This window comes from Archocentrus centrarchus, chromosome 5 (genome assembly GCF_007364275.1).
Source record: "Archocentrus centrarchus isolate MPI-CPG fArcCen1 chromosome 5, fArcCen1, whole genome shotgun sequence".
Taxonomy (NCBI): domain Eukaryota; kingdom Metazoa; phylum Chordata; class Actinopteri; order Cichliformes; family Cichlidae; genus Archocentrus; species Archocentrus centrarchus.
The window spans coordinates 18,154,558-18,177,231 of record NC_044350.1 but is presented as its reverse complement, the minus strand read 5'-3'; the positions used below and the strand labels follow the sequence as shown (position 1 = coordinate 18,177,231).

Sequence of the window (22,674 nt, the reverse complement as noted above, 5' to 3'; positions counted from 1 at the left end):
TTGTCTCTGTTGCTCCTCACTTTTGTCTGACCCTCAGGCTCCGGTGCTGCAGTATCTTTATTACCTTGCTCAAGTTGGCATTGCCATGTCACCACTGAGCAACAACAGCCTGTTCCTTAGTTACCACCGCAACCCACTGCCAGAGTATCTGTCCAGAGGCCTTATGGTCTCCCTGTCCACTGATGATCCTCTTCAGTTCCACTTTACCAAGGTCAGTATCAATCCACACTTAATGCACACAATGTAAAAATTATAGAAGCAAAATGTATGATTTCCCATGTTTGCTTGTTTGAACCCAGGAACCTCTGATGGAGGAATACAGCATTGCTACTCAAGTGTGGAAACTAAGTTCATGCGATATGTGTGAGCTGGCACGAAACAGTGTCCTCATGAGTGGATTTTCACACAAGGTAAACTAGTTTAAAGCTCTGTTCATGTGTTTGTGTGTCAGGTATCAAGTACTGTATGTATGTATGCATTACATACATCCACACAATCTATTGTAGGTCAGCAAAACACTTTTATTCTTTTCAAAGTTTATGTTGTTGAAACATTTGGAAAATATTGTTCATTTATTGTTAAATAATGTATCCGTTAAATTAGAAATACAATTGTATATAATGTAATTCAGTAGATACCACATTAAAAAGACTTTTAAAAAGTGCCTGTAATAAGTTAAAACTGTTGTTATGAGTGATCGGCTCACAGGCCATGACAGGAGAGGGAGTCACACAGCCAACTTGACAAGAATTAATAAATATTGATTTAACTAAATAGGAGAAAACATGAACTGTGGAGGTTAGTGGTGTAAAACAATGTGTGGATTTGCTTTGACATATATGAGATGTGAGACATGCACTTACTGGGGTTAGGTTAATTGGCTATTCTAAATTGCCCATAGGTGTGAATGTGAGTGTGAAAGGTTGTTCGTCTTTCTGTGTTGGCCCTGTGACAGGCTGGCGACCTGTTCAGGGTGTACCCTGCCTCTCGCCCTATGACAGCTGGGATAGGCTCCAGCCCCCCCGCGACCCTGAACAGGATAAGCGGAAGCGAATGGATGGATGGATGGATGGATATATGAGATGTGAAGTGGGAAGCAAATCCAAAGAGTAACTCAAAGTAATAAAGCAAAAAAACATTCAGAGCAAAGTTAGGGTGCAGGCACGCTGGTCCACTGGCAGGTAGAGTTAAAGTAGCCATCACACTGAGCTCAACTGAGGAAACCCTGCAGCTCAGCAATATGCACACAGAGAACTGCCACAAGAGGGCGTGGGGCCATCACGCACATACACCAAATTAACACCAGTGTAACAAAATAAACATGAGGAGCCTCTTTAAGTTAAACTCTCTGGCAGAACAGTTTTCCAGGTTGACTCAGTTGTCAAGGTGTTCCTAATAAAGTGGCAACTTTGAATTCATTTTAAGTGATACCGTCTGTTATGTCCCTTGGCCTCTTTAGTTTATAAGAGGACATCCTAAATATCTGTTAGTTTTGTTTTTTTCACTTGCATCACTGAGGTTTCCACTCACGTAACTTCCCCTAATTCCAGGCCAAAAGCTACTGGTTGGGCCCAAATTATGCTAAGGAGGGTCCCGAGAGCAACGACATCCGCCGCACCAACGTACCAGATATCCGTGTGGCGTACCGAAGCGAGACACTCACCGAGGAGCTTCATCTCATCACTCACGCCGTGCGCACGGACGAGCTGGACGCTATCGATGAGGAGGACTCTCTCACCATGGACTCTTTCCCGGGACGGCGCTGAAATCACAGTCAGCTGCTGACGTCCTGCAAAAATCCACAACCTTATGGTCCACTCAGCATGACACTGAAGAGATGTGCTGTGAGAGCACTAGAAACACCGCCACAATAACTGTAGAAGTACGACAGCTACACAGCTATGAAAAAGCCAAGGATACAGTGCTGCCAGCGCACTTAGGCTTCAGTTACTTTAATGTTGCTGGAAAAAAACTCCAGCCCTTTATTATTTCAATTAAGGCTTCCCCAAATGTCCAGTTTTTTTTTTTTTTTTGCTGCAACATCTCAGTCAGCTTCATGAAGGTTTGCAGGGATCACCAGCAGGGTTTTCTGTGAATGAACAGCAGGAAAACATGTTTGTATTCCTATCCTGTCCTGTCAAAGCCATCAGATGGTCCCTGTGGTGTTTTCTGTTGTTTAGTAACGTGCTTTCATAGTATTAGCTGCAGTATGTACACTGACAACCAGCACATTTAAACTTTCCTCACAGCAAATCTCTTGTTTTGCTTACCCTCTGCTATAATTCCTGCTGCTTAATCATTCTCAGTCCATCTATTATCTGATTACACAGAAATAAAGAGTTGCAAATGCATTTTTACAGGAATAACTCACTTTGATTGTAGGTGGAGGTTGGCCATACCTGCACAAGGAACTTTGACAGGCATCATGGTTTAATCTACTGAATGCTGCAGCACTAAATTATAGCTGTGCGTGTGTGTGTGTGTGTTGCTTGATGTGGTTTTAAATCATATACTTGCTAAATTGCACTTTTAGGATTGTTCTTCCGTGATTCAGTCAGTGCAGAAAGTAACATAAAATAGAAGCTCCACAGCCCTTAGAGGAGAAGCAGACTTTCTGTGGTTGATGCAAACATTCCTTGAAGCGAACGGGCCTCTTTGGCTGCAAATTAAGTGATCTCATCAAAAATCATTCTGGTTTGACCGTATCGTCGTGTACCAGAAGAGAGATGTGCACTGTACATTTTAATCACAGCACAAAAAAAAACATGTTCTCACTTTTACCTCACTGTGACCACGAAGCTCCCTCTCTGTATGTCTTTATGGCCCTTGATCACACTCATTCCTTTTACTAGACAGTCATGGAGGTTTTCCTCTTTGCATGCAATGCACTGTACATATGCACCCTGACAAGATTTCACAGTGCCTTTTCATTTTTAGCTGTGAGCACTGCATGCTCACTTTTCCTCTCTCTCACCTGCTTATTTTCCCTGAGTCAGTAAACAGTGAGCATATATGCGGTTCACAGTGATTAGCTGAAACCACCTAGCTGCATGCTTGGTGTAAAGTAGCTTTTACTTCTGCCTTTTGGAGAATTTATTACTGGTTCTCTGCATATAAGGGATTTTTTTGTTTTTTGCATGCCTGCATGATTAATGGATGGCAGGAGAGGAAGAGAATGATGTTTACAGCAAGCTTTAACGTAAAACATTGAAACTATTTCAGGGCTGCCGACCAGCTTTTGATTCAGAATCTGTTTTGTCACGTAGCAAACAGATTTGGATCGCCGTTGTTCACCATGTATGAATTCACAAACCATGCTGGGACATGGTTAAGACATTTGCATGGTACTTGTAGCACTTGTTTATTTGTTTTTTTCTTTCTAACTTGCCCCAAACCCGGTCAAAGCTGGCATCGCACACCTCGGGATTTTTGTATTTATCACCTCGTACTACCTGCCACTGGACAGGATCAAACATCACATCAGACTGTGAGCATTTCTTGTTAAACCTAGAAGCTACAGATGAGTAATATTGATGCCAAGACTAGAAGAGGATCAGTCAGAAAGTCAGATCAGTTTTTCTTTGAAGAACCAGCTGTAAAATATTAGGATAAGTAAGTGTTTGCTTTATAGGTGGTTAGGGTAAAGGATGAGACTGTCTTTTTTTTTCAGCGAGAATGTCATAGCTACATAAGTGAAGCTCTGTAGTTGTGCGCTGAACATAAAATGTGATCATTGGCATTCATGTATAAAGTGTATTTTTTTTTAAAGGCAACATGGAGATGGGTAATTTTATCTTATTCATTTGTTTCCATTGATCGTTGTGGATTAGTGTTATGAAAATAGAGTTTTTCAGTGTGGTTTTATTTTAGTTTATTGGTTTTTGAGTCTGTTTAAGTGGACACGACTACCTTTTTATTATTACATTAGTCATTATTTTTGACCTGTTTTTATTCTAGTGAACTCTCAGTATTTTAATACAAATGTAATGTCCACAACAGATTTAGGTTTGAGATTGGTACTTTTTACTCTAAATAGAATCGTGTCCCACATCACACCAGCTGAGACGACTCATTTGGACCTAAACTGTGTGAACACTTTGGTCTGTGCACATTTTCATGTAAGCCAAAACACTGATGGAATTTAAATCTACACTGACATCGGCCTTTTACTCGCTCTAATGTTTAACATTTATTTGTCGACTACTTTGTAATATTTTGTACTGCATTTATGGGAGTTTTTGGTGACACTTCACCCTGCTACGACATTTCTACCTACCTGGACCTTTTCCACCCATTCAGTTTCCATCCATTCACCTTTACATCTCATTGTTTACTGTTTATTATCATAATTATGTCCACCATACAGTACACCTTACCTCAAAAGTACTGTCTTTTTGGAGCCCAGCAGTAGTATAGTATTCAAGACTACAGCTCACATTAATCATCTGTTGTAATACTGGAAAGTAGGTAAAAGTCCCGTTACAATTTCCCATAGTACAAGTTAATATATTCAAATTAATATATGATTACTGTACTGAAGCCAACTGTCATAAAGAAAAAAACAACTCCTTATACTTGAGAATCTCATATTTTTAGTATTTTTTTATTATAAAATTACTTAAATATAAATCGGTGATTAAGCCCGGTAAATAGTAGCACATGAGAGAGAGAGAGACAGAAAAAACCGTTAAAGTCGAGTTTCCTTTGAACAATAACACTGTGACTGGGAGCCAACACAAAAACACAGCATATATTCAAACATAGCGTTAAGAGTTCATTATCAGGATCAACATTTTTTTTTATTATTAACATGATCAGCATCATTTTAATTTGCATTACTAACCTCACAGTGTTTTAAGTTTTGTGATAGTTAAACCCAGTATGTGTTTGTGTTCAGCTGAGGGTTCTCTTTGTTTTTATAGCCATGTAACTGTTTAGACTTTTTTTGTTATTCTGCCTGATTTTATATCCATTAATCTGTAGCCTTATTGCTTGAGATGGACTGCCAGTGTTTTACAGATTCAGATGAGGCTCATGTGTAATGACTCAACAACAAAATAAAGCATGTTAATTCACTCAGCTTGTGTCAGACTTTTATTTACAGGTTGTACAGTGAACACTATTACAGAATTCAGATAATCCCTAATCTACTATTACACACAATGAACACAGGACCAAGTTGTCAACTAAATTTACACAACTTATTTGCTGATTTGATTAGATGTTGTGTTGACAAAGAATGGTAGATAATGAATATTTGAATGTTACAATAACATTATTTAATATAATTGATAGCATATTTAATTGATTTCAAATGAGACAAAATATGAACTGTAAACTGTTATTAGCTGAACGCTTACAGTGTCTGACCATCGGTGACCTTTTTTTGGTCCTCTTCGATGTCCCGTCACTGGTCTCACTTAACTGGCAGCCTAAAGTGTTGAAAAGACAAAACAGTGTTGTCTGTGCTTCATCCAGCATTCATTTATAGAGATGGATGGTAGAAACAAGTGAAGCAGCACTTTCACTTACAGCCAGCTGTGACCTGACTGCTTGTAACTGGAAGAAGACTCGCCCTCCTTCCTCTGGACACACTGTCTTCAGTTCCTCTCTGGTCATCCCCAGAAGGGTAATGCCGCTCAGCACACCTAGACAGCGTACGGTGCTGCAGGACATAAATAGTATGTGTTTCTCAGACTTTGGAAAACCTGTTTAGTATGCAGCAGTAAACACAGCTGTGCCTTTTGACAGTACCTGCAGATTTGCAGGTACTGTCAAAAAAACTGTATTAGCTTCAGATCTGATTTTACTTTGTAAATTCAATCTTAGATGTACACCCTCTTTTAGTTCTAAGCTTTTACATCTGCCTAGTCCTTACCAGGTCTTAAAATTAGGTAAATACTGGGCACCCGGGTGGCTCAGGGGTGGAGCAGGTGACCACATGCATATGCTGCCCTGCAGTGCAGGCAGTGCAAGTTTGAGTCCTGGCTTGTTGTCAATTTGCCTGTGTGTCTTCCCCCATATCTTTCCCCCATTTCCTGTCTGTCTACACTGCCAACAAAGCCACTGTGGCCAAAAAATTAGGCAAATACAGCCTGGAATGAACAAAAATAACGATTACACCATGTCAGTATTTAATAAAAAATTCAGCCAAAATGCAGAAGTAGAGTGCAACAAACCCAGTACCACCTTTAGCAGCTCTGTACGACATTATCAGTCTCTCACTTTGTTGTGATTTTTTTCTTTTTCAGCAGTTCACTTATAGATTTGCTGCTGATGCATCATCCAGTTTCAGTCAGCTTTTAGCTGTCAGACAGATGGCCTCACATTTGACTCTTTGGTGTACAGAGGAGTTCATGGTCAAATCCATCATTGCAGAGTGCCCAGGTCCTGTGGCTGCAAAACAAGCCCAAATCATCACCCCTCCACCGCTGTGCTCGGCAGTTGGTACGAGGTGTTTGTGCTGATTTGTTGTGTTTGGCTTTCCCAAATGTGGCCAAGCATCTTCACTTTGGTCTCATCAAGGACTTTGTTTCAGAAGTCATGGGGTTTGTTTGTTTTTTGGCTTAGACTTTTCAAACCTAAATTGCGCTGTCATGGCTTTCTTAGAGAAGAGGCTTTCTCCTGCCAACCCTTCCAAACAAGTCTTACGTATCCAGTATTTTTCTAACTGTATTGTCAGGAATATTTAGCTGAGGCCTGTAGAGTCTGAGATGGAGCTCTTGTTTTTTTTTTGCAGTTTCTTTGAACGTTGCACGGTCTGACTTTGGGGTGAATTTGCTGGGACACACTTGCCGATGATCAATTAATCAAGTGCATTTGATTAGCAGCCCCTGGTTGCTACTTACCCTCATAATTCCTATGAAAGCAGTAAGGGTGGACTTAGATTTTGACACACTGCTTCTGCATTTTGGATCAATTTTTGTTAAATACATAAAGACAGTGTAATACAGTGTCTTTATGTATTTAAAAGTTTGATTTAAAAGTTTGGATATACTCCAAACTTTTGACTGGTACTGTATGACATGTTTTGTTGTTCATCTGAGGTGCTAAGGATCAGATTATTTTTATTATGTCCTGATAAGTAAAACCTTAGAATTGACAGAGTGTGACAGAACTGTACATGTGTCACTACAGACTAAAAAAAAAAGTAGTCCAGAAATGTTCCCACCTATTTATGGTGAAATGTGTTTATGGTTAAAAAGACAATCCTTGTAGATTGTAACACCGTTTATCAAGTTGAATTATTTAATCTAAATATTGTCTGTTGTGAAAATTATGAGTTGGATGCGCTATAATACATTTATTATGAAAATACTTGTTATGAAGGAGAAGAACGATGAGCATATGAGCACAGAATGTGTGATCATCCACGCCTGAGGCCTGTCCTTCTTTGGAGAGCAGTTTTACTGTTAGTTTGACTATGTTTATCCCTCCTCCCACATATTTCTACTCACTTGCCTTCAGCTCATCTTTCTGACCTTCATGTTTCTTTTTATGCAGACATTAGATTGGAGATACCAGAGAACAACTCCAAGGTCACCAGCAATTTATTCATCACGTTACAGAGTGAAGGATTCAAATCCATTTGTACTCACATTTTACTGAAGCCTTTGTCTTCGAGCCAGGCTTTCACTTCTGCAGGCTTGGACCTCTTTGTAAGGACAGGAGAGGCAAAAATTTCCTTTGAAAATGGAATGATAATGCATTATTATTTTATGGAAATGTAAGGATGAAAATAAAAATGCATTTCACCCCAACTTGTTATATAGTTTATGAGGACTATATGATTCTGGGGTTTTGATAAAGTCCTTTCCTGTTTTATTTTGCAATTCCTGTTCTCTTTACACTGTTGTCAGTTCTACTTCCTTACATTACACATAATGTTTGTTGTGTTTATAGTAAATTCACGGTTTACTGAAATGCTGAATGAAACAGGAATGGCACCCTGCCCATTAGCACATGTGATTTGGGAAAAGTCCAATCCTACACAGAAATCCTTTAATTTCTTGGGAAAAAATGTGTTTTTGAGTGTCTCTATTACGCTGAGTTTAATATGAACACTGATGGTTTTGTGTCTGCTGAATGGTAACCTCTTCATCAGATTGCTCGTGACTATCCTGCAGGATATTATTAGGGACAAAGCCTTCCTCCCCTCTGTCGTTTCTCACTTTCCACCACTGCTTTGACTTGTCCAGCAGCTGTGGGTAGAAACAAGCCAAATATAGATTTAAAGAAGTGCAGGGCAGTTACTGAAACAACTGTAGATAGATGCAGAAAAAGTAGATGAGTCACTTTGATGATACCTGAACTATTTCTCCTTTTCTTACGGTGAGCTCTCTATCGTTTCTTGAAATGAAGTCAGACCTAACACGCATGTCGCGAAGTTTTGGCTCGATTGTGCTGGGAAAAAAAAAAGTCAAAATCAAAAATATCCACTCTGCACTGAATCCTTTAATCATTCATACATACCGTGTAGGTGTCCACTTGGCATATGGCTATGTGACAAAAAGAAAACAACATTGATGTGAATTTATGCTTTATTTATTTATTTAAGTAACCAGAAACTACCTGAATGTTCCATTTACCTGGCTGGGTGCAGGTTGCAGATTCTCCTGTCTGGTCACAGGTTTACTGGGTGCAGGTTGCCAATTCTCCTGCCTTGTTTCCGGTTTACTGGGTGCAGGTTGCAGATTCTCCTGCCTGGTCACAGGTTTACTGGGAGCAGGTTGAGGACTCTTCTGTCTGATCACTGGTTCACTGGGTGCAGGTTCTGCAGTGACTTCAGGGGGCTGCCAGCCATCAAAGAACTGTGGGGTGTAAGTTGGGATGTCCTCATCATCTTCTGGCCACTGGGTGCTGGTAAGATTGAGAATACATGCTTGATTATTATGCTGACATTTAACAGAACATTTTCTAAGCTGTAAACTAAAAAGTAAAAGCATAAGCAATGTCTGGTTGCACCTGGGAATGTTCCAGGCATCTCCCAAAGACTGCCACAGCTCGTCCTCCTCTGTGGTTGCCTCTTCACTCATGAGACGGATACACTGAGGTGTCAGCAGAGGTGCCACAATAGTTGGTGGCAGGTCCTCAGGACAGTGTGACACCACCTGATGAGGACATTGATAAATAATAACAAATATAAGTGGAGTGGAATGATGGTGCGTACAGCTCAGCCTGAGCCAAGTGCAAGAATAGAATCAGAATCAGAATCAGAATCTTTATTGTCATTGTACACAGAAGTTGCACAACGAAATTTAAAATGCATTCCTTTCTAGGTGCCTCAGACAATAAATAATAAAATAATAAAAATATGAGTGATAAAAATGATTACTAAAATACAGTGCACAATAGTAAATTAAGATGAATCTAGCCCCAATACACACCAACGCACGCACACAGTCAGCACTACCACCCCACATCACTGTCCAAACCACACAGAGTTCAGTTCAATGATAGCCCTGGCATAAAAGCTGTTCCTCAGTCTGTTTGTTCTGGCCTTCATTGTCCTGAAACGTCTGCCTGATGGCAGTAGCTGAAACAAGGAGTGTCCAGGGTGTGAGGGGTCCTGGAGGATGTTCTGTGCCCTCCTCTGGCAGCGGGCATTGAACAGTTCCTGGAGGGAGGGCAGGGGACAGCCTATGATCTTTTGAGCCGTGTTAATGATTCGCTGGAGTGTTTTCCTGTCTGCTGCTGTGCAGCTGTTGAACCACACGCACAGACAGTAGGTCAGGATGCTCTCTACAGAGCAACGGTAGAAGGACACCAGCAGATTCTGGGTCAGATGGTTGCTCCTAAGAACCCTCAGGAAATGCAGTCTCTGTTGGGCCTTCCTGACAATGCTGGTCGTATTGATACTCCAGGTCAAATCATCCTGCAGATGTACTCCCAGGAACCTAAAATCTGAAACCAGCTCCACTTCATCCCCCTCGATGAACAGAGGTTGAATGACATGTGTTGTCCTCCTAAAGTCTACTACCATCTCCTTTGTCTTAGTGGTGTTCAGGATCAAGTTATTCTCACTGCACCACCTTGAGAGCCGCTGCACCTCGTCCCGGTATGCTGACTCATCCCCGCCTGATATGAGCCCCACCTGAATATGCTGAGATGAGAGCAGAAAGTGTCTGTGCAATTACAAGTCCAAATGATGAGAAACTTTAAATGAAATGATGACTCAAGGAATTTATTCCCAGTGTTTTATCAATCAGCCAGTTTCGATAGCCGGGGATCGGTCCGCCAGGGCCTCCGCCCTCGGCCACCGCCCGACACACAGTCCTTGTACAACCACAGTGAGAGCTTGGTCCGTATAGCCGGTAATAAGTCGGATTTGTTTCCTGTGGGTGTTGGACTCCGTCAGGGCTGCCCTTTGTCACCGATTCTGTTCATAATTTTTATGGACAGAATTTCTAGGCGTAGCCAGGTGGCGGAAGGCTTCTTCCTTGGTGGCCTCAGAGTCACATCTCTGCTTTTTGCAGATGATGCGGTTCTGTTGGCTTCATCAGGGGGGGGCCTCCAGCTCGCAGTGGAACGGTTCGCAGCCGAGTGTGAAGCGGCTGGCATGAGAATCAGCACCTCTAAGTCTGAGGCCATGGTCCTCAGCCGGAAAAGGGTGGAGTGCCATCTCCGGCTCAGGAACGAGTTCTTGCCTCAAGTGGAGGAGTTTAAGTATCTCGGGGTCTTGTTCACGAGTGATGGGAGAAGGGAACGGGAGATCGACAGGCGGATCGGGGCTGCTTCTGCAGTGATGCGGACGCTGCACCGGTCCGTCGTGGTGAAGAGGGAGCTTAGCGTAAAAGCGAGGCTCTCGATTTACCGGTCGATCTACGTTCCTACCCTCACCTATGGTCACGAGCTTTGGGTAGTGACCGAAAGAATAAGATCGCGAATACAAGCGGCAGAAATGAGTTTCCTTCGAAGGGTGGCTGGCCTCTCCCTTAGAGATAAGGTGAGGAGTGCGGCCATCCGGGAGGGGCTCAGAGTAGAGCCGCTGCTCCTCCACATCGAAAGGAGCCAGTTGAGGTGGCTCGGGCATCTGATTAGGATGCCTCCTGGCCGCCTCCTGGGTGAGGTGTTCCGGGCATGTCCCACCGGGAGGAGGCCCCGTGGTAGACCCAGGACACGCTGGAGAGATTGTGTATCTCGGCTGGCCTGGGAACGCCTTGGGGTCCCTCCGGATGGGCTGGAGGAGGTGGCTGGGGAGAGGGAAGCTTGGGCTTCTCTGCTTAGGCTTCTGCCCCCGCGACCCGGCCCCGGATAAGCGGAAGAAAATGGATGGATGGATGGATGGATTTTATCAATCATTAACACTTCTTTCTGTGGTAGCATTTTTCCATTTGCTTTCAAACATCCAGCCTCTGAAGACCCCAAATCTGAATTCTTCCATTCCTAACTATTTTAGACACATTTCCAAACTCCCATCCTTATCAAAAGGTTTTGAAAATGTTGCTTCAACCCAGCTTTGATCTTTTATGTGCCCAAAGGACATTTTTGAGAAATTGCAGTCTAGTTTTAGAGCTTCACATAGCACAGAAACTGCCCTCCTCTAGGTCACAAATTACCTCCTTTTAACATAGATAGGGGAATGCAGCTTTTGATGCGATAGATCACGACTTTTTAATTGACTGTCAGAGTGGCATCAGGGACATTGAACTTAGTTTGTTTTATTCATACATATTAGAAAGAACCTTTTCAGTCCCCCTAGGTAATTTGTCTTTATCTACAGCTCACATTAACAGTGGTGTACCGCAAGGTTCCATTTTAGGTCCTGTTATATTTTCTGTTTATACACTTCCACTTGGTAAAATTTTATAAACTTACAATATTGCTGTGCCGATGACATACAAATATAACTTTTGATGAACCTAGCTGCTGTTTTAAACAATCTCAGTCGTGTTAAATGTTGGATGTCACAATTTCTGCAATCCTTCTGAAGTACCACAAAATCAGAAATCCTATTGTTTAATCGCAAACCACATAAACACTGGAAGCTTTCTCAGCCCCTAGTACACAAATGTTAAGCCTGTTGCCAGAAACCTAGGTGTTCACTTTCTCAAATTAAAAAGATTGTCCAGTCTTCCTTTTTCTAAATTAGAACTATCTCTAGAATAAAATTCATACTTTCACACTAAGATCTGAAGAAAGTCATACATGCATTTATTTATTCAAAGTTGGACTATTGCATCACTCTCCTCTCTGCCTTGATGGGAGAGTCACTTTCTCACCTCCAGATGGTCCATAATGAAACATCTTGGCTTCCTACTGGTTTTAGCAGAGTGCATCACATCACCCTGTCCTGGCTTCTCTCAACTGACCTTCTGTAGATTTTAGAATTGTTTTTAAGCTTTTAATCATGACATTTAAAGCTTGTCTAGCTCTGGCTTCAGGCTACATATCAGAATTATTGACCCTTTACGAGCCTTGCAGCCTTAGATCCTGAGACAGGACCCTTCTGGCTGTTCTGAAGTCAAGATTTACATTCACATGAAAAATACATTTTTCATGGGACTCTATGAAGTCTTGTGAAAAACTAAGTCCACCCTGCTTTCATAGGAATTAAGAGGGAAGTATCAGCCAGGTACTGTTAACCAAATGCACTTGATTAACTGACTGTGGTCACACTTGATCATCAGCAAGCATGACTACATCTATAAAAGCAAAATTTTTGTCAGTTTGCTTTTCTGGAGCATTCAGGTGAATGTTAAACAATGCTACAATCTTCCCAGAAGTGGGTGTCCCAGCAAATTCACCCCAAAGTCAGACCATGCAGTGCTCAGAGAAGCTGCAAAAAGCCCAAGAGCTCCATCTCAAATTCTACAGGCCTCAGTTAACATGCTAAATGTTAAAGTTCATGACAGTAATTAGGAAAAGACTGAACAAGTATGGTTTGTTTGAAAAGGTTGCCAGGAGAAAGCCTCTTCTCTCTAACAAAACCATGGCAGCACTGCTTAGGTTTGTAAAACTGCATCTGACAAACCACAAGACTTCTGGAACAATGTCCTTTTGACAAAATGCATGGGTGACTGAGACTCAGGTAGTGGAGAAGGTCATCTACCAGTTGAAAGGTTGGTGAATCGATCTCTGACTCTTCCAGTCCACATCCCAAAGTATCTTTGTGGAAGATATTGAACCCCAAGTCGGTCCTGCTGCATCCACTGGAGTGTGAGTGTGTGGGTTAGAAAGTGCTTAGGCATAGATAAAAGCACTGTGTGTGTGAATGGGTGAATGAGAATTGCAGTAGAAAGCACTTTGAGTGCTCAACTGAATAGAAAGGCGCTATATGAGTACCAGTCCATTTACCATTTACGAGACCAGAAATGTTTGGCTGTGATGCAGAGTGCCACATTTGTCAAAAAACCAAACACAGCAAATCAGAACAAACACCTCATATCAGCTGTCAAGCACGGTGGTAGAGGGTGATGATTTGGTATCATTTGCAGCCACAGGACCTGGGCACCTTACAGTTAGTGAGTTGACCATGAACTCTGTATATCAAAGTATTCTAGAGTCAAATGTGATGTCATCTGTCCAACAGCTAAAGCTTGACAAACAATAGGGTCATGCAACAGGACAATGATCCCAAACACAGCAGCAAATCTACAACAAGTTGGCAGAAAAAGAAAAAAATCAAGATGTTGCAATGGCCCAGTCATAGTCCAGACCTCAACCTGGTTGAAATGCTGGTAGGACTTTAAGAGAGCTGTGCAGAAAGGAGTGTCTGTAATGTCTTTTATCTTTAGGCTATCATCCTTTAGATATCATCCAGATTGCCCGCCTCTAGTCTTTCATTAATTTTATTGATTTATATTTTTTCTTTTTGTTACATTTGTGCCCATGTGTGTGTGTATGTGTGTGTGTGTGAGTGTGTATGCGCATGAGGAATTCAGTTTAAATCTATCCTTTGAGTATTCAGCTTCTGCACATCTGTCAAATCACCTTATTTAGTAAACCTATTAACTATAGACAGAAGAAAAATGTAAAATGGCAGCAGAAAATGTACATTAAGGGCTGAGATAAATCACTGGCAACAGAGCATGGTGATCTGCTCTGTCACAATGACTGACAAAAAATGAAGATGAAAGTGTTTAAAATGATTTTTAAGAGCATTCTTAACTCTGATCACTGATGAGATATTCTAAAAAAGTTAGCAAATTTAAGAAAGAGTCACTTACATATTTTAACGAGGTGAACAAGGAGTGGACATATTCAGGAGCACTGGGATTGTTGATCTTTCCTTTGAGCGCCCCCTGTCAAAATAAAGATGTCCCACATACTATACATTACAGAGAGAAAGGGAATAACTCGCACCATGATGATATCATGTTAATGTAAAAGTGGAAACAAACCAGAAGGTTGAAGCCAAATTTGAATTTGTGGAGGCATTCTTCAAACTCTTCTTGAGAGGGCATGCCCTCCATGTCTGAGTAAAACGAAACAAGCAATAAACAGAAATCAATATATAAATGACAATGAAATGGCCAAAATGCAAAACTAGAGAAAATGTAGTGTACAAATCAGATCTGGGCTAAAGCTGGTTCTGTTTGGTTAGGAACCAGATCAGACTTGTGCACTGTTAGACCTCTGCCTTACCACAACATGTTTCAAAATACAGTGACGGTTTCTACAGACAGAAGCATGGATGTGCCATGGGCTCCCCAGTATCTCCCATTGTAGCCAACCTTTACATGGAGAAAGTGGAAAGTAAAGCTCTTGGCTCCTTCAAAGGGATAGCACCTAGCCACTGGTACAGATATATGGATGACACCTGGATCCAAATCAAAACCCAAGAAGTAGAAGCCTTCACTTGCCACATCAGCTCAGTGGATAAATACATGAGGTTTACCAAGGAGGATACCAGGGATAATAGATTACCATTCCTGAACTGTGCTGTGCTTATTGAGGAAGATGAAAGCCTCAGCGTTGAAGTTTACGGGAAGCCCACACACAGACGAGTACCTACTCTTTGACTCCCACCACCCACTGGAACACAAACTTAGGGTGATCAAGGCCCTGCAACACTAAGCAGAATACGTTCCCTCTAAGGCAAAAGGGATACAAAAGGAACACACACGTAAAGAAAGCCCTCAAAATATGTGGTCATCAAATCAGCCAAGATGCACAGGAAAGAAGGTCAAACTCAAACTAGGGAGAATAAGAATGACAAGTGGAACAACATTGTCATCCCTCATGTGGCAGGCTTGTCAGAGAAACTCAGAAGAATTTTCTCCAAGCATGACATCCCAGTATACTTCAAACCAAGTCATACTCTAAGGCAAAAACTGGTTCATCCCAAGGGCAAAACTCCCAAACACAAGATAAGCAATACAGTATACTGTATGTGGTGCAGTGCAGTGAAGAGTGCTCAGACCTCTACATTAGAGAAACCAAACAGCCTCTTCACAAACAAATGGCACAATATAGAAGAGCCATCTCAGCAGGGCAAGACTGGACCTAAAGGATAAAGGGCACTCTTTTGAGGATGGCAGTGTTCACATTTTGAACTGAGAAGGCAGATGGTTTGAAAGAGGAGTAAAAGAAGCCATCTATGTCCACTGTGAACAACCATCACTGGACAGAGGAGGTGGATTACATCACCAACTTTCCCCACATCTACAATGCTGTCCTGAGCCCCCCCCCCCCCCCCCCCCCCCCCCCCCCCCCAGGTGCCTCAACCCCCATTCACACCTTTGTTCTGGTGACCTCAGTAGGTCACTTGATACAATGGAGTGAAGTCCCAAATCGGTTTCACCTGAAACAACTGATTGTAATGACCCATGCCTTCTTTCACACCTTGGCGCATGTGATTATGCACATGAACAATCATAGGTCACATCCACCTCCAGGGAACACCCCCACAGGGGTTTAAATACCTTGGTCTCTCCATCTTTTGGTTTGAGAACTGAAGAAGCCTTTTGGATGAGAGGAGGATGCCTTCAAGAAACAAAAAGAAGTCCAGTCGCCCTTTTTTCAAGTTCCAGAGACTACTATGACCTGGATGTCTGAGAACCTACACAGACATACTGAAAAAATATTTTTTTTAAATCTATGCAGTGAATTTGTTTAAATACAGATTATGTTCATTTGTAAGTTTATGAAATTATGTAAAGCTACAGTTGGATCTATATTCTGTCTGTGAATATAGACCCAAAGTGGAGACCCACAGCTGCACCAGCAGGAAGTTAAATGAAGCTCAACTGATCAGCTTTTGTGATTCCACAAAAGCTGATCAGTTGAGCTTTTGTGGAATCAGTTCAATTAAATTATTCAGTTCATCTGAATTCACCTTAGTTGCTTTCAGAGTGTGTTGGGTTGTTGTCCACTGCACTGTGAAGTTTTGTCCAATTTAATTTGCTTCCTTTTGCTTGAATCTAAGCAGAAATACACTCCAACAATATATCAACAACATACACTAGTCGCTCAGTGCCACTGGAAGCTGTGGATCACACATAATACATAATATTTTTGCATGAAATTACCTTTCCCTTTTTTCTTTTTCTTCTTCATCATCATCTTCTTCTTCTTCTTTGCATTTTTAGCTTCTACTGCAGCTATTTGTCCCTTGAAGATTTCAATGTCACTTACAATGTGATTTAAAATATCCTTTAAAAAATAAAAAAGGACAGTGAGAAAAGGGAAATTATTCCTTGATTCTTCCCCAATTAAAAGTTATTAAAGATGATTTCTGATCCAAGCGTGCAAAAACAAAATAGATTTCAGACAGTTGCCGTCTCTGAAAGTAACCTCACCACATCCCTGTCCGTCTCTGTGTATGTTCGAGGAGGAGCCCGAGGTTCTTCATTTTGGATGAAGAGCTGTAGTGATGGCTCCTTCTCCTCCTCTTCTTCATCAGGCAGCATCAGTTCAGGCTCATGTGAATCCTCTTCTTCTAGACATACAACCAAAGACAGATGAAAATGATGCTGTAGACGCCATCATTACAGCAATAACTAGAGCATCAGCTGCAGAGGTGGGAAGTAACGAAGTACAAATACTTCGTTACTGTACTTAAGTAGATTTTTTAGGTATCTGTACTTTACTTGAGTATTTATTTTTCTGAGTACTTTTTACTTTTACTCCCTACATTTTTACACAAGTATCGGTACTTTCTACTTCTTACATTTTCAAAACAGACTCGTTACTTTTTAACACGTCAGGGAGAAGTTTGCGTTTTCGGTCAGTGCGCCGTCAGTCATCAAGCGATCTGAGCCTAAACGGAGGAATATTAACATATAAGAGACAATCGTACTGGCGTATCCTCCATCACCGGGGCTTATCGGGTACAAAGGGATTAAATACACAAGCCCATGTAATTAATGTCTCATTTATAGCGCTATAATCAGGGGTCACAGCGGGCCGGACCGAATCCGTAAGTTATGCTCGCAGGACATAAACAGCTTAGCTAGCGCTACTGAAGAGGAGCGAGCATGAAGGGAGTAACGTGTGGCAGGTAAATGCAACGTTTTTAAATGCTCAACAAATATCAGCAAACACACAAAGTGTGTGCAGTTTGTCACACAGTTTGTCTGCTAGCTAAAAGAAGAGCTCCTGCATTTCAGGGAGAGCAAAGAGAGAGAAGTTCACTCAGAGATGGAGAAAGAGGACAGGAGAGGAAGAAGAGAGGTTAGAATTAAAGGTAAGGACTGGAAAATAAACTGAAGTATACTGACTTTGTGTAATTCAAAGATTGTATGAAAATACTGCAGTTTAGTACGTAATAAACAGGTTATCTTGTACTGTATTTACAGTAAAGCTCTGTGTTGGTGCACTTTGTGTTCATGGTCGGAGTTACAGGTTACATCAGTGCAGCAGAGATGAGTTTGAATCAAAGCTGCTGATCCTGAGATTCATTCACTGAATCCAACATTTCTACAGCCTGTATGCTGTCAGTGTAGGGGATGGAGCTCAGCTCAGATAGCTGTGAAATACTGGGTTACATCTTTGTGAGTTCAGTTCATCCACACAGAGCAGTAAACCTCAGAGCATCAGCAGCAGGTCAGCTGATCACAGCCTGCACACCAACATCATTTACTGCAGCTACAATAGAAAGCTGTGATTCTTCTCCCCATGCAGAGCCACTACAGCTGATCTTAGTGTTCCTCCAGCTTCTGAATCCCACTGTAACCCCTGAGTATCCTCATGTTTGTGTTTAGGTGGAGACACAGTCACCCTCTACTATGGAGGACACAGAGAACAGAGCTGTGTTTAAATTCCCTTTCACAGTTTGTTATTCAAGCTGAGAGCATTCATTAGAATTAAAATTTAGATTGGAATAACGTTTGTGTTCTCATGTATTATTTTATATTTTTACAATAATATATAATAAGGTTCAGTTAGCTTTACACAAAAATAGCAGGTAGAAACATCCTCCAAAGAGCTACTTTTACTTTCTTACTTTGAGTAAATTTCAGAGCCTGTACTTTTTTACTTTTACTTAAGTAAAGAAGTTGAACCAGTACTTTGACTTTTACCAAAGTATTTTTTAACACAAGTACTTGTACTTCTACTTAAGTACAGAATGTCAGTACTTTTGCCACCTCTGATCAGCTGTATGTATGTGTCCTGTCACGACCTCACCATAGTCAGGCTCACTCCACTGCAACACTGGTTCAACTGCAGGCTCTGGTTCTTTGGGTTTAGGGATAACTGCAGCTTTCACTCTTTCATGTCCTTCATTTCTGCATAAAAAAAATGTGAGAGACAGTTTCACAAAGAAAATAATAAAGCTTAAAGTGCACAGTATGTCTGTGTAGATTCTCAGTCATCCAGGTCATAGTAGTCTCTGGAGCTTGAAAAAGGCGACTGGACTTCTTTTTGTTTCTTGAAGACGTTTCACCTCTCATCCGAAAGGCTTCTTCAGTTCTCAACCAAATGGTGGAGAGACCCAGGTATTTAAACCCCTGTCATCCCATATGTGTTGGGCTTGTCAGAGAAACTCAGAAGAATTTTCTCCAAGCATGACATCTCAGTATACTTCAAACCAAGTCACACCCTAAGACAAAAACTGGTTCATCCCAAGGACAAACCCGCCAAACACAAGATCAGCGATGTAGTGTATGCTGTTCAGTGCAGTGAAGAGTGCTCGGACCTCTACATTGGTGAAACCAAACAGCCTCTTCACAAACGAATGGCACAACATAGAAGAACCACCTCGACAGGACAAGATTCAGCAGTACATCTGCATCTGAAGGAAAAAGGGCACTCTTTTGAGGATGCCAATGTCCACATTTTGGACAGGGAAAACAGATGGTTTGAAAGAGGAGTGAAAGAAGCCATCTATGTCCACTGTGAACAACCATCATTGAACAGAGGAGGTGGATTACGTCACCAACTTTCCCCCGCTTACAGTGCTGTCCTGAGCTCCCTTCCCAGACGTCTCAACCCCCATTCACACCTTTGTTCCAGTGACCTCAATAGGCCACAGGAAACAATGGAGCGGAGTCCTAAATTGGTTTCAACTGAAACCACTGATTAAATATGACCCACGCCCCCTTCACACCTGGGCACATGTGTTCACGCACATGATCAATAGAGGGTCATAACCACCTCCAAGGGACTACGCCCACAGGGGTTTAAATACCTGGGTCTCTCCACCATTTGGTTGAGAACTGAAGAAGCCTTTCGGATGAGAGGTGAAACGTCTTCAAGAAACAAAAAGAAGTCCAGTCGCCTTTTTCAAGCTCCAGAGACCCTTAAAGTGCACAGTGATTTTACAGTACCCGATGCCTGCATCCTCTCGCCTGCGCGACAGTGCCAGTGAGAGGTATTTTTCAGCATAGTCAGCCTGTAAAAACGAAAGAAAAAAAAATCACTTGCCCTTTGCCCTCACTTGATATGACTCATATCATAACAGCCATCTCCACGGGTTTGCCCTCACCCTGACATCCTCACACTGGAACATGAAGACAGTGATGTCACGTTTCCTCCTGGGCTGGACTGACACTGTGAGCAGGGACTTAAACACTCCAGCGTCTAGCAAGGCTTTGAACTCCCGGATATCACTGAGAGGTATCAACTCCAGCTCCTCCTGAAAAAACACAGTAACAAGTACAAAGTAATCATGAAGGCTGCTGTGTTGTTAAAGTAAGTTTGCATACTGCATCACTTCATAATTGTTCATTTGGTTTGGTTCAGGAAAGTACTGACTGGTGCAACAGGTTGAGACCTCTTGTATTTTTCTGATATATCATTATCACTTTTTTCCACCTCTCCTGTTTTTTTTCCTTGTTAACATGTCCAGGGGTCCTCACCTACATCCCACCCACAGCAACCATTTACCTTCACAAAGGGCAAAATGCACCACAGTGAAATCCAGAAACCAAACACTCAAGCAAGGACAGAGAAACAAGCAGAAACAACAACAGGCAGCGTGGTGGTCCAAGTCGCGACAAAACCCCCACTCTCATCAAGACCGCCAGAATCACCAGAGCCCGAACACCAACACACAGAGTGGTGACGGGAGCCCACATGAGTGCAGAAACCCCAAGTGGCAGCAACCTACAGCGAAGACCAAACTGCAGTGGACACCAGTGTGCCGAACCAGAAACATGTAGGAAGGCCTCCAGCAGTGCCCGAGGCCCCTGCCGAGACCCAACAGAAGACAGACGGCACATCCTGGTCTCACCGAGGCAACATGGCCCACCAGGAAGGGGAACCCACAGCACTGCAGGAGCTGAGGGACAGTAAGCAGACCCAAAGCCCAGGAAAGACACCAGCCAGCACAACCAGGGCGCTGGGGCAAACCCTAGAGGCACAGACTGACCCAGCTCCACAGAGTGCCCATTCACCTTTAAATAGATTTTTGGGATGAGTTGTGCTGATTTTTGTGCTGCATTTGTTACCTTGTTTTCAATGTCCGTGAGCAGCAGGTTGGTGTCTTGCACCTCCAGTATCATGTTCTGACCCCACACATGACCCATCTCATTCAGCAGGTTCAAACGTTCCACACAGTCTCCAGTGTTTCTCAGCTCCTTCCCATCCAGGTCACAAGTGATCAGGTGCTGTGAGGGATTAACACATGAGTATGACACTATCCAGAAGCATTAACACCTGTATGTATAATAGATGAATAATAAATAATGTTTTGATACTCCACCTCCACTCTGCACTGAAATCTGTCCATCATCTTGTTTATTGATGCTGCATACTCCTGCCTCTGCACTGCTGAAACACAGCATAGAAGTAAAAACTTGACAGGTGGAAGCACAATGTGCTGCACAGAACATACAATACTACAGCGGTTGCATCACAACACTAGAAAGATGATGTAAAACTACAGCTATAGAAGAATAAATAATCAATAAGATCAATCACAGTTATATAGAGGGAGTTAAAACCAATTAGTAAATTAATAAAACCTACAAAGACTTCAGTTTACGTACAGTAAATTGACTTTGCACTTGGCCTGGACAGATTTGATGTCTGTGATGACACTTCATCCATAGTGGAGTAACCACTGTCACAAAAAAACATCAAAATATTAAATATAAATCTTTGAAAAATGAATTAATTAATGAAGCAGTTGGGCATTTGATTGTTACTCAGATAAAACTGCCAAAATACGTACTTGGACTGGAGTGATCCTGCATCGCTGCTGTTATCATAACCAAAGGGGCTATTATTCCTGTACATGCTGACCAGGCTCATCTACAGTATCATATACTGTAAGACATGAATCATACACACACACCATACATGAAATAAACCCATAAATCTTTCAGCTTTACAGTTGTAGATAATGTGGTAATTCTTAGCTAATTAAAGCAAAAGAAAAGAAAAGAAAAGAAAAGAAAAGAAAAGAAAAGAAAAGAAAAGAAAAGTGTCGTTGTTCACTTCCCGAACTGGAAATGATCAAAAGCTCAAGAAAAAAGTATTGATCATCATGTGGTGACACAGAGGTGTGATTAATCTGTGGTGCTATAAAGGTGTGAGTTTTTATACAACAGTGTTACAAACCAATATGAACAGTGGCACACAATCAAACACACTGAACACACTCGAATATGGTGCATTTGAGGGAATTTGCACTGTAAGTCTAACACATGTTCTAACTGATTTCAATATGTATACTGCAAAGGAGCACTTACAGCAGATCTTGTTGAATGACATATCAAGAATACATGGAGTAAAAATCCTGACTGATATATATTGTGTAATTGATTGAGAGGAAAATTACGTAACAATGGTCAGTGGAACCCAAAATCATAAACCCTTTCAGGGCTGGATACAAAATCATACCCAAACTCAAAGATATAATTGTTCAGTTGTTCCCTCAATTAAAAACAGCAGTACATTTTCAAATTTTGTTGACAGATTATGATGTAGATTATCATAAACTCAATTGCATCTTTCAGCAAACCTTCACCGTACATCGTTCAGACAACTAATAAAGACATATGCAATTTACTGCTTCTACTTGTCACAAACTCTTTCTTACCTTTTATTGCCTGCCACATAAATGTCGCTGTTAATTCCTTGTGTGTTCTTTATGCTTCAGATCAAATTCTGTTCATATTTTAATCCAGCACTTTGGCTTCTTCAGCTTAGACTTCCTCATTAGGGAGAAGGACAAAGTTCGCTGCAGGTAGTAAACAGCTTCGTGGAGGGGCCGATTTAGATGAGGGCGTGAGATCTTCAGTGGTATCCTGTTTGAGCAAAGGTTACCAGATATGGTGAAAATCA

The 22,674-nt window shown here is 41.7% G+C and overlaps 2 protein-coding genes across 6 annotated transcripts in view; one reads left to right on the top strand and one right to left on the bottom strand.

Annotated features, from left to right (window-relative positions):
- The window catches only part of ampd2a (adenosine monophosphate deaminase 2a), a 32,517-nt gene extending 27,438 nt beyond the window's left edge, over positions 1-5,079 (top strand). For all 5 annotated transcript variants that reach the window (XM_030728772.1, XM_030728771.1, XM_030728770.1 and 2 more), the window contains 3 exons: positions 38-211; positions 300-410; positions 1,551-5,079. In XM_030728772.1, coding sequence (XP_030584632.1) covers positions 38-211; positions 300-410; positions 1,551-1,766 — 501 coding nt within the window. In that variant the 3' untranslated portion in view covers positions 1,767-5,079. The remainder of the gene's footprint in view (positions 1-37; positions 212-299; positions 411-1,550) is intronic.
- A 157-nt stretch (positions 5,080-5,236) lies between these two features.
- eps8l3a (EPS8 signaling adaptor L3a) lies at positions 5,237-22,545 on the bottom strand. Its single transcript, XM_030730254.1, has 20 exons — positions 22,430-22,545; positions 21,560-21,654; positions 21,375-21,448; positions 21,089-21,153; positions 20,835-20,993; positions 19,871-20,020; positions 19,713-19,777; positions 18,571-18,671; positions 16,743-16,882; positions 16,473-16,596; positions 14,343-14,416; positions 14,169-14,243; positions 8,965-9,110; positions 8,589-8,859; positions 8,473-8,498; positions 8,307-8,403; positions 8,094-8,201; positions 7,599-7,684; positions 5,533-5,665; positions 5,237-5,432 (listed from the first exon to the last, which is right to left on the bottom strand). The coding sequence occupies exons 2-20, from the start codon at positions 21,637-21,639 to the stop codon at positions 5,421-5,423; spliced, it is 1,986 nt and encodes a 661-aa protein (XP_030586114.1). The 5' UTR covers positions 21,640-21,654; positions 22,430-22,545; the 3' UTR covers positions 5,237-5,420.
- Positions 22,546-22,674: the final 129 nt, after the last annotated feature.

Excerpts from the sequence above, each read along its gene's own strand:
- eps8l3a (XM_030730254.1), bottom strand. The coding sequence starts at position 21,639 with ATGAGCCTGGTCAGCATGTACAGGAATAATAGCCCCTTTGGTTATGAT. Across the intron at positions 8,860-8,964 it reads GATGCCTGGAACATTCCCAG|CACCCAGTGGCCAGAAGATG; the intron begins GTGCAACCAGAC and ends CAATCTTACCAG. Across the intron at positions 8,499-8,588 it reads TGCAACCTGCACCCAGCCAG|CCATATGCCAAGTGGACACC; the intron begins GTAAATGGAACA and ends TTTGTCACATAG.